The following is a 12061-nucleotide window of genomic DNA, read 5'->3' as shown; positions in this document are numbered from 1 at the left end:
CTAATACAATAACTCCAGCCTCCCTGTAGGGAGGGGTGGGCGACACCAGAGAACTGCAAATTCAGAACTGTGATCTGATTATGATAGAGGAGAAATTAGTATCTCCCCCAAATCCTCAACACCTTGCTACTATTCAGACATAAATAAAAGGTGACATGTATGACCACTATTATACACTGGCCATGGATGACTTGCTACAGGCCTATGGCTGTCATAATGGCCATGAACTTCCACACCTATGGTAAAGCCCCTCAAGACCATAAATCTGAGGAACTCCACCACTAACCTGGAGTCAAGGAGATCAGAAAGGAAGATTGCCACACAGCAAGGAACTGGGAGAATAGCAATAATCCCAACTAAACCCTAGAGCCCAACCTAATAAATAGGGTCTCACACCCAGTAATCTATTGGATAGTGCCCCTGGATGTCTCTCAAGTATTTTGGATGAGCACTGCCACTGCACCACCCGTATCTGGGGTCTCAGGTGATGTCACATACCAAACCCAACAGGGCATATCTCAGAAAAGGGAACCTCTCATTTTGGTCCTATCCTGATTTCGGTGATACCGACTAGGTCAATGTCCTTGAAGCAAAAGTCATGGTTTGAAGCTCCAGTCATGGTTTGATTACTGTGTTAATGCCAAAAAAGCTCTTGCTAACATTACAGGTTTATTTATCCAATATTATGTTGACAATTGCAGCGGACCTCCTCCAGAAGAAAAGATACTACAAGCAACTTCTGGCATACAACAAAAAAGAAGCAATAAAAAATAACTGACCCAACTCATTGAAGTAGTCAAATCCAATGGCCCATCCTCATTTTGGCATATCACATCAAGCTTCCAAAGAAATAGTCATTCTATGGTGGACTCTCACATCACCCCTGCAGGACCTGAAAGCCACATTTTCAGGAATTCTACATGGCATCTCTGTTGGAAGTAGACATCCTAGTCAAACTAAGAACATTTGCCAATATGGGCACCAGTGACAATAACAGATATCAAGAATCTTGTTTCTTAACTAAGACTACAAAAGGTCTTAGAAGAAGATCTAATCATTTCAGAATCCATTAAAAAAAAACTTGGGGTTCTATGCCCCAACCCATCCATCCATCTAATCTATCTATTTATCGGGTTTCCCTCAAAATAAGACCCTGTATTATATTTTTCTGCCACCAAAAAAGGCACCATGTCTTATTTTCAGGGTGGTGGTGGTAGTGGTGTTATCCACTGATTCACCTCACTTGCATGTGTTGCCTCCGGCCTCCTTTTCGCTGTCAGAGGCCTTCAGGAACTTCTTTGGCTGGCAAGGCCAGCAAGGCTTTCCTGAAGGCCTCTGCAGCAGATAACAGAGCTCCGGATCAATCCTGGGCAGGATCTTAATTAGGGCTTATTTTTTGGGGAGGCTTATATTGGGCACATGTGTAAAAATCAAGCTAGGACTTACTTTCTGAATAGGTCATATTTTTGGGGAAACACTGTCTGTCTCTCTCTCTCTTGGTTTATCTAAAAGATGAAAGCATGATCCCGCTGATTATAAATGGATCAGCCTCCTAACACAATCAGCATAAGTCAGTGCTTGCTTCGGCAGCACATATACTAAAATTGGAACGATACAACACAATCAGCATAAGTTTATGCAAGACATCTACAATGGAAATTCCAGGACTGGCTGGGACAGGAAAACATAGTTACAGAAGAGCAAGCCAGGTTTAGGGAAGGCCAATCCACCATTTATTACTGCCTAGTATTCCTACATCTGCTTGAAAAATATCCTCCTGCAATATGTCTCTTTATCCTGCCTTTACAAACTTTAAAGTAGCTTTTGATTTTGTATTCTGAACTAAATATAGGAAATACTCGGGAAACCTTCAATGCCAGATGCTTATTATATCTAATACATATGCTATATAATACATTGCAATTGTAACTGATCATCAAGCAAAGCTGCATATTGGTCACAGTCTTATTCAATTTTTAGATTAACTTAAATGTTTATATTAACGGTTGTGTCTCAATGACTCAGCCTTCCATCCTTCTGAGGTCAGTAAAATGAGGACCCAGATTGTTGAGGGTAGTATGCCGACTCTATAAACTGCAGAGGGAGCTGTAAAGCACTCTGAAGCAGTGTATAAGTCTAAGGGATATTGCTAAGTGCTATTAACTTCATGGTAGGCTATCTCCTCAACACAAACTTTCATTCCTGAAAACTGGAAGACACATCTCTGTTCTACTCTATGCAGATGATACTGTAATACATTTAATCTGCCATCCTTAAATTCCTCAAGATATATACCTGCGGCACTCATATTATTCAAAGCCAAACCAACTCAATAATTTCTTTATGGCCTTTTCTCCAACTCTGCACTATTAGAGCTTGTTCAATCCAAATTTCTAAGACTGGCTCTTCAAGCCAAAAAGGTGTGTATCTATAATGCCTCTCAGAGACTAGAAATAGACCTCATGAAAGTGGAAGCTATTGTGTGGGTGTACTCTTATCTGATAACCCAGGTGTTCTACTCAGCATGGGATAATTGGAATGTGACCCGTTCAAAGCACTCATTAAACAGCCCGCAGCAGCCACAGAGCACCAATTTTATATAGACAAGTTCCCATCTTTATTGCCAGTGAATCCAACAGATACTTTACTCCCCTATGAAATACTTAACTAAACTGAAGTATTTAACCACTGGCATAATGTCATGGCCTCCCTTCAGCTGTCCTTGAAGATTCCGATACAGGAAGATTGCCTACTCACAGAGACAATGTTCCTGTGACTGGACACACAGAAACAACAAATCATGTGCTTCTCCAAGGTCTATTTTACAGACATTCATACTAGCCTCATCTCACCATTACTGCGTAAATGCATAAAGTATACAGAACAATTCTACACTTCCCTGGTGCTATCAAATACAAACCCCACTACAACATATGATTGATACTAGTTATATAAAGGTCTCTCCTTTTTAATATATAGTGGTATTTCTTCTGATACCTCAGAATTTGTTAAGCTTCAAAAAGAAATCAGTAATTTATTTTCATTCATGTTGTGGAACAAGCATTCAAAGTTTAATACATGAACTCTGAATGAATGCTTAGGAATTAATTACATATGAATAATACAAATAAAAGCATTCTTGGTTTTTATGAAGTTTTTTACCATATTTCTTAAGCAATCATTAAATGGAGAAAGTAAGGTATCATACTCCATGTTTTTCTTGTCATTATCATTACACAAATATGGAATAGTGTACTTTTCTATTTTCCTATATATAAAAATACTTTTAACACTAGGTTGCATTCATAAACATACATACTTGAAAAATAAACTCTGCTGAATTTAAAAATGCTTTTTATAAATTTATGCTTTTTATAAAAAATACTTATGAATTTATAATTCATAAATTCAGATGTTATTTCTCAATAAACAAACATGAGATTAATTTCAAAGCAGGATTACTCAAATTAAGAAAACCAGAAAGATAAAATTATGTAACACTATAAAGTATTTATTTCTTTATATTATTTATAGATATAAGTAACTGTTTTCTTCAAAATATATGATTTGGGAAAATTATTTCCTGTTTTCCCCAGAATCCTTTTCACAAAAAGGGAAAGCATTTTAAATCCTCATGGCTCATGTTGTTTAAATTGATTCTCTAAATGCTATCTTTTATAACTAGAAGCACAATGCTCACAGCCAGACTCTGCCATTAATCATTCCAGCCTAGGCTAGTTATCTATAATTACTGCCAAACACTCCCTTTGCTTCTTGGACACCAAGTAATGCTGAATTATTATTCTTTTCTCTTTCATTCAGTAAATACCTGTGATCTATGTATGTCTAGATAATCATTACATATTATTAGGATTTTAAACTTTATAGGCAGAGCTGTCGATTACTTTTAAAAATAAAACTGCCGCCAAAATAATGTCCTTGCTATTATTTAGTACAGCATTGCCCAAGTTGGACACTTTCCAGATGGTTGGACTTCAATTCTCTGAAGTCCCCATCTAGCATGGTCACTGCTGAAAATTCTAGAAACTGAAGTGCATACACCTGCAATGAATCAAAGTTAGAGAAGAATGATTTAATACCAATGTATTGAATTAAGTCTTAAGGAAGAAAAATGCTGAATAATGCTGGCTAGGGTTTAAGAAATATACAAAACTGCAACATCAAGATAAACAAGATATAACGATATTATGGTGGATAGGGTAGAATAACAGGACAGTATTGTTTATAGAAACAGCTACTTTATGTGCTTTTTATGAAGTTAGTTATTTACATTAATACCATAAAACAGATGTATTATACTGAATATGATAGTAAGTTTAGAATCAGGATTCCAGTACAGCAATGAATTGTGATTATATGCTGTGTCACCACTCAAATATTAAAATCCCCGCCCAAGTTTTCTCTGGTATCAAAATAATTAAACATGACACTATTTTTACAGTAAAATTCACTTCTTATATTAAGCTGCCACAGATCTTGTAAGCTGCTTCAGTATCAAAACCCAACATAAGATTTCTTCATATTTCTGTATACACCTGCTACCGTGCAAGGGTATTGACAGTAGTTCTGCACACTTAACTTATACCTTCTTTTAAAGTGGTAACATATTTAGTCTGATGTACCAGTGATATCTACAGATGATTAAAACTTTAAACTGCACAATTTTCTTTATTAACATATCTACCAATCTGAAATTTGCTTAAGAGAACCAGAAATTATGAACAACAAGATTTATCAAATTTCTACTCCACGCATGTCACCTAAGTGACTCTGGGCAGTTTACAAATAAAAAAAGATTAAATCAGGATAAAATAGCTTTCCTGAGAATTACATTTGTCTAGACTGTTTATTTTTCTATATGATAAAGTTGGAGACGGAAAGTAAACTGAGAGTCAGTTTAATGTAGCGGCTAAGATGCTAGCCTAGGAACTAGAGCCGTGATGGCAAACCTATGGCACGCATGCCCGAAGTGGCACACAGAGCCATGTCACCTGGCACGCGCAGCATTCCCTGTTCCTCTTCTGGGTTTCTGGCACGCATGCACATGTGACAATCAGCTGGTCTTTGTGCATGCGGCAGTGCCAGAAATTGGAGGAGCTGAGCATTCAAGGCCTCCCTTTGGTATAGAAGCCTTCTGGGTGACTTTGGATCAATCATTCTCTCTCATTAGAACACACTTCACAGGGTTATGTGTAGAAAATAGGAGGCAAGGAATTTAGGTATGTTTGTCACTTTGAGATGATCTAATATACTGTCTATCAAAAAGATAAAAATCTAATAATAAATGTTATTCACTAAGTCATGTCCACCTCTTTACAATTCCATGGATCATAGCATACCAGGGTCCCTTGTCCTCCACTATCTTCCAGAGTTTACCCAAATTCATAGCATCTCAATGACACTATATAACCATCCCATGATAATATTACATGTCAAATACAAGATGATAAAGTCTCAGAGCCTAACACGTCAGATTTAATTGTGGTTGAAAAGAAAAAAGTGTGGATAATACCAGACAATGTAGAATAGGGGAGAGGGAATTGGAGAAGATCACTAAGTATCAATATCTGAAAATCAAAATTGAAAGATTATGGCATAAATTGGCAGTGGTTACAGTGATTATCAGCAACTAAGTGCCGTATAAAAAAATCTTGGATAGCACTTAGAAAACTTGTGCATTGAGAAAATTTCCATCATTCAATTACAAAAGGTCATACTGTTTGGAACTGCAAATATATTAGATCAGTACATTATGACATCTTAGGTTCCTGGGAAGAATTCAAGGTAAATTCGAAGCCAACACTGGTTAAAGAACTGGCAGCTGTGTTTTTACATTGTTGCCTACAATAATAATAAATATTGTCTTCTCAAATGAACTTTCAAATCACAAGGGACAAGTATGAGAACCACTAAGCCTAATTTCAACCCTGTGATCTAAGCATACATTCTATAGGCAACAGAAGAAATCACAGTATTTTTTTACTGTGCATAGTGATTCTATGGCAGACAAGTTGAACGGATAAGATTCCTTCAAAAGATAACATTTGACAGCTACAGTTCTATGTGGAACACTGCTGCGGTCGCTGCTGCTTCTACTACTATACTTCTGTTGTTATTGTCTATCAAGTCTGATTCCCAGTGACTGCAGGAACAAGTCCATGCAGTTTTTTTCTGGCAGCATTATTAGAAATGGCTTGCCAGTATCTTCTTCCTAGGGCTGAAAGAGATAGTCTAGCTCAAAGACATCTAGTTGGCTTCGGTGCCTAAAGCAGGATGAAAACTCAAAGCTTCCCTGGTCTCTCAACTTCTAATCCACCATCTTAACCACTATTAGACCAATCTGACTCCAAACCTATTACTGTACCACATCATCCAATTGTCCATAAAACTATCCCTGATAAAATCAATAACCTTAGCACATAGTAACACTCACAAAAGTAAGTGCAACTTATAAGTCAATTAAAATAGCTTCAAATTCATTTCAAGGACCCTGCCACAGCGTGGGAACGCTAGCAAGAAGAAAACTCATTTTAATAGACCTGGTAGCAATTGCAAGATTATATTATAATCCTATATTTAAAAAAAAAATAATAATACAAACACTATTGGCTCCAATGCACGAAACTCAGTTCTGAAAACTAACCGAAAAGAAGCTCTCCTCTTTCCAACAGTCCTTCAACTTTTAGCCCACACCTGCAAAAAAACACCTGCCTCCAAAGAGAGCGGACCTATATTTTTTCTCACTTAATGATGGTTCGTTCTTACTTAACTATGATGCCTTCCCACCCAAGGATGCTTTCTATCTCTTTGGGGGCCGAACGTAAAGCCAGCAAAAACCATTCTCTCCCTATCAAAGCTGCCCTTGAGGAGGAAAAAAATGGGGGGGGGGGGGAAGAAATCTCCCAAAGGACTACCACCACCACCCGCAAATAGCCGGAATGACAAACCTTCAAATCTCTGCTCACCCCCAGGCTTCCCGCGACTGACAGCTCTTCTTCTCCCCCCACCCTCGACCCTAAACCCTCCGGCCCGCCGCCGCCTCTTGCCGAGACCTTGTTAAATCGTCCTTTCCTAGCGCCTCTGCCGCAGGGCCTTTCCAAGCGGCCGCTAGGCCTTTCCCTAAGACGCCGCTCGTTGGAAGCCACCCGCTTCTCTCTCCGCCCGACCTGCCTGCCTTTGCGGCGAGACCGCTTCGACCACGGCCGGCTCCCTTGCGGCGGGGGATTCTCCTCCGCCTGGCGCTCTCTTTTAACCTAACTCCCCCGACAAGGAGGCCATCGCCGGCCGCCTCTTCGCCCTTCTCCGGCACGGGCAGAGGCGTCGCGTTTGCCTCTCCTCCTTCGCCGCTCGCAGGCGCTTTGGCCCCGTCCGAAGAAGCGTGCGCGAAAGGAGCGCTCACCTCTTTAGGGACCAGCTGGTTGTCTTCGCTGGGCACCATGGCCAGTGGCGCAGCCAGCTTGGGGCCGGCGGGGGGGAGGAGGAGGACTCGGGCGGGGAGTCGTCGTCAGCAAGAAGAGCCTCCGGAGGAGGAAGAGGAGGAGGAGGAGGTGGTGGTGGGAGAAGGCGGCGAGGGGTGTCGCGGGAGACTCATCCTCATGTTCCTCCCTCCGCTTTTCTCTTCTCCTAACCGTCCTTTCCCCTCCTCCCCTATCGCCCGGCCCCCTACCCGTCCACTCAGCCAAGGAGCCCTCCCCCCTCTCGCCGTCTGCGCCAATCAATGGCAAAATGGCCGACGACAAGTTTCTCGCGAGAAGTCGCCGGAGTCGTTTCTCACGGCGTCTCCGGTTCTGCCTCTTCCTCCTCCCTCCTCCCGCCTTCTGCGTGTTCGCCGAGGCTCCGAAGCGCTCTGGCTTCTGCGGAGTCCAACTAATTCCGCTGCTGTGTGGGTGGCTGGGAGGCGCGCTCTCTGGAGGAAAAAAAAATGACAAAAAACCAAACACTGGCGGGTCGGCCTCGTTTGCTGATTAAATAAACGCGATGACATCTATCCCTCCCTCAGGAGAACAAGCGCACTGTTTTGTTTTGGTTTTGAGGGGAGGGATTTTCTCCCCGTCCCTTTGACGCTCGCGTTAGGATACCTACCAAAGTTTCCATGTTGCACTGCACTCCCAAGGAAAGCGCTATGCATGTCTTCAATATGTTGCTCAGGATTAGTTTGCACTAACAATTATTAGAGAGTTAAAATTTTGCACACATTTTTCAAGTGCAAGTAATGGGAGAACCTTCCCGCTTTCTTTAGCATTGGCTGTTTTAAATGATATTATTACACGGTAACTTTTCTTACAGTAAAGGCTGGTCCTTTTAAAAACATAATTGAGATAATGTTGTGGTTGCCCTACAGAAAACGTTTCGCAAGCTCTAGCAGACTTGTGTTTGTTTAATCGCACGACGTAATCTCACCTTTAGTTCTGACCTGCCAAAAAGGTAAGGGAATCTGCTCCCAGGCATCCTGCCGGTACTTGCGTTGGCTTTCTTTTTTTATAAACTGGGTTGTCCCAAAGGTGCTTTTTTAAGAGGCAACTGGACTTCCTTGTTTTTCTTCGAAGATGTTTTGCTTCTCATCCAAGAAGCTTCTTCAGCTCTGACTGGATGGTGGGGTTAGCACTGAAGAAGCTTCTTGGATGAGAAGGGAAACATCTTCAAAGAATAACAAGAAAGTCCAGTTGCCTCATGAAAAAGCACATTTGGGACAACCATGACCTGGATGACTGAGAATCTCCATAAACATATAAACTGGGTTTATATAACATGCTAATTTATAATAATTTGTCCAGTTTGTATGATCCCAACCTATGTGGCTTGTGAAGCATTGTTTATAGTTTCAAATATTGTGCAAACCCAACTAATGCAGATTTTTATTGTATAAACTATAGTTAAGCACTGTGCTTTTATTTCTTGCTCTATTGTTGTGGCAAATCATCGGAAATAAAAACACAAAGCTATATATAGCAAAGGGATCCAAATACACTTTAAACATTTTGTATACATTAAGATGTGCATGTTTGGGAGGATTAGATACACTTATATGAAGGGATGTAATGAATGGATGAGTATTTTTTCTATTTGCCAGAAGGACAGCTGTTTTTCTGTATGTATTGTGTATATACTGTATAAAGGGTATATTTTATAGGAATGCCCATAAATTATGGCTTCTGTCTCCAAGGATGAGTATAAGGACTTTCTTGTTTCAATAACATTTAGAGTAAACTAATGCATGTATCAGAATGAAGAGTACCAATAATGAACAAGACCAAGGTTAAAGTTTTGGTACTGTACTTAAAATGAAGAGAATAGAGAAGAGTTTCAAAAGGATTTTTCAACACTAAGGAATTATCATGACGATCAGAGGTGTCAGTCAAATTAGCAGAACCTGAAATTAAATCAATAATAGATTTTAAACTGACGCTATGGCTCCAGAAAGCAATTTAGGATTTGGCAATTGTAAGCAATACAAAAAAGCAGACAATGAATGTATTTGCATGTTTTACCTTAAAAATGAGTAAGAAAGGACACAATAAAACTTTACAAAATAATTCATGATAACAAGAAAATTAATAGGATTCTGCAATGTGGCTGAAAATAGGGAAATTCAGGTCAAACAGAAGTACTTTAAAACAACAAAATCATTCATGCTGGATTAGACATTCCTTTTGGTTTAATCTACAGCAAGTGTGTGTGCATCTTGAAAGAAAATAATAATTTGTTTCTACATTAAAAAAAATAAGACTTATATCCTTCAAATAATTTATTCTGTTTCTCAACTTCAAACAGTTCTACAGTAGGGTTTATCCACAAGAGAGGTATATTTTTTGAAGGAAATTGTATCTTCTCTTGGAGGACTTGAATTTACCAGGCATTCTAGTCATAGAAGTCAATCAATAATTGATTCTGTATAATGCATCCAACAAAGTATAAATTTCTTCTTTGTAACTGAATGATGCATAGCAAAGTGTGAAGTTTCTTAGTACCTTTCATAAACAATAAAGGTCCTTGTTTTCCAAGTCTAATAAGTGAAAGCTCAGCTAATTGGAGAAGGGAAGGGTGAACATAATCCCTCAGACAAGAGTACATACAACGAATAGAGAAGATTAAGTTGTTTTTGATCCACAGAGAGGAATATTTCCCTTGAGGCAGAGTTGTTGGAGCCAAATTCCTCTGCAGTCCTTTAATCAGAATAAAAATCTAGAGGCCTACAAACAAAAGAGCTAGTGGTGAGTAGCAAAACTGTTGCTAGTGTTTTGAGCCCATCCAGACTTGTATAATTCCTATAATTCAGCCCGTGTGTTTAGGCAGCTCAGTCTCACATTATCCCCCATATTCACAGACACACGCACATATGTCCCCCTTGGAAATACAAAAAACACCTGGAGTGGATCTATGCAAGACCAATGGAGCTGTTACGGCAGAGTGGGAATGAGTTATGAAACTAATTCTGCCCTACATGTTCAACTCTTCCTCCAATGCTACAACTGTCATTAAATTTGAGACCCCCAGGTGGGTCATGATGAACAGTTTAAGAAGCCCCCACACCACCTAAATTTTGTGCCAAGGTAACACCCTTCCCCAGAAGGCACATTATAAGACTTGTGCCTGTTCATTAGGGCATATCCCCCTGGCATGACAGTTTGTTATTTGGCCATCTTCTTCTCCCCCTTCCCCCCATATTTAGATGCTGAGATGTAGGAAGGGAAATGAATCTTTCCAATGACTATATAGGGCATCCCAGTCAATACTATCATACTTTTACAGCAGAACTTATTTGATTATAATTTGCTCAAAATTTCTAGGTTGCCAAAAGAAGATGCCCGGACATGGAGCACATTGCTCAGTGATGATGAAAATAATACAGTGAAGGGTTATGTTGATTTAATATGCCTCCATTTGAAACAACAACAACAACAAAAAGATGTTGAGACTATAAAGAGTGCAGAGAAGAGTAACAAAGATAACTGGGACTGGAGGCTAAACCATATAAAGAAAAGTTGCTGTAACTGCTGTCTGCTTTAATGAAAATGAGGACTAGGGATGACATGATGGAGAGTTCCAATATCTCAGGGGTTGCCACAAAGAAGTGGGAGTCAAGCTATTCTCCTGAAGACAGGACAAGAACCAATGGATGGAAACTAATCAAGAAGAGAAGCAACCTAGAACTAAGAAATTTCCTGATAGTTAGAACAATTATTCAATGGAACAACTTGCTTCCAGAAGTTGGGAATGCTCCAACACTGGAAGTTTTTAAGAAGAGATTGGACAACCACTTGTCTGAAATGGTGTAGGGCTATGTTGGTGAACTTATGGCACGCATGCCAGAAGTGGCACGTGAAACTTTCCCGTGCTGAATGCGTGGCCTCGCTGGCTCCTCGCCGTGTTCCTGTGCTCAAACATGTGTCAGCTGGCCGTCGTACACGCGGTGCTAGTGGACCCCAAAAGTGTGGCGGTCCATCGCGCATACACGAGCCAGCCCCCATTTTTCCAGGTTGGTGGCTTGTGCATGTACAATGGACCGCTGCACTTCCGGGGTTGCCGGTATCACGCACACAACAGCCAGCTGACTGGCGCACATTTGAGCACAGGAACGCGATGAGGAGCTGGCGAGGCCACACATTCGGCATGGGACGGTTTTGCGTGCCATTTCCAGCATGCGGCCCGGCAAGTTCACCATCACTGGTGTAGGGTTTTCTGCCTGAGTAGAGGTTTGGACTAGAAGACTTCCAAGGTTCCTTCCAACCCTGTTATTCTGTTATTTTCTGTTCAAAATGAAAGCTAGTCACAGTTTTATCAAACAGTCTATTTTGTGAATATTGTATTCTTTTTCAAAAAATCTTAATGACCTTTAAAATGTTTTTGATGGTAATATTATATTTTTAGAACTATGGAGTCAGACATTTAATTTATTACTTTAATTATTTTCTTTAATTCAATGTGGGGAAGATAAAAGAGAGAGTGCTACATGATGCAATTAAACTAAAACGTTTGATTTTTTTTATCAGTAACACTTAGACTTACACATTGCTTCACAGTGCTTTACATCCTTCTCTAA

The 12061-nt window shown here is 40.0% G+C and overlaps 1 protein-coding gene across 5 annotated transcripts in view; it reads right to left on the bottom strand.

Moving 5' to 3' along the window:
• The window catches only part of USP47 (ubiquitin specific peptidase 47), a 58308-nt gene extending 50579 nt beyond the window's left edge, over positions 1-7729 (bottom strand). For 3 of the 5 annotated variants that reach the window (XM_058160020.1, XM_058160054.1, XM_058160028.1), the window contains exon 1: positions 7421-7729. In XM_058160020.1, coding sequence (XP_058016003.1) covers positions 7421-7459 — 39 coding nt within the window. In that variant the 5' untranslated portion in view covers positions 7460-7729. Of the gene's footprint in view, positions 1-779; positions 870-7420 lie in introns of those variants that run through there. The other 2 variants (XM_058160045.1, XM_058160037.1) reach the window with 2 other exon arrangements.
• Between the last annotated feature and the right edge of the window lie 4332 nt (positions 7730-12061).

The sequence above is a fragment of the Ahaetulla prasina genome, chromosome 1, assembly GCF_028640845.1.
Source record: "Ahaetulla prasina isolate Xishuangbanna chromosome 1, ASM2864084v1, whole genome shotgun sequence".
Classification (NCBI taxonomy): domain Eukaryota; kingdom Metazoa; phylum Chordata; class Lepidosauria; order Squamata; family Colubridae; genus Ahaetulla; species Ahaetulla prasina.
Note: the sequence above shows the minus strand (reverse complement) of the source record. Positions and strands in the feature narration are given on the sequence as shown.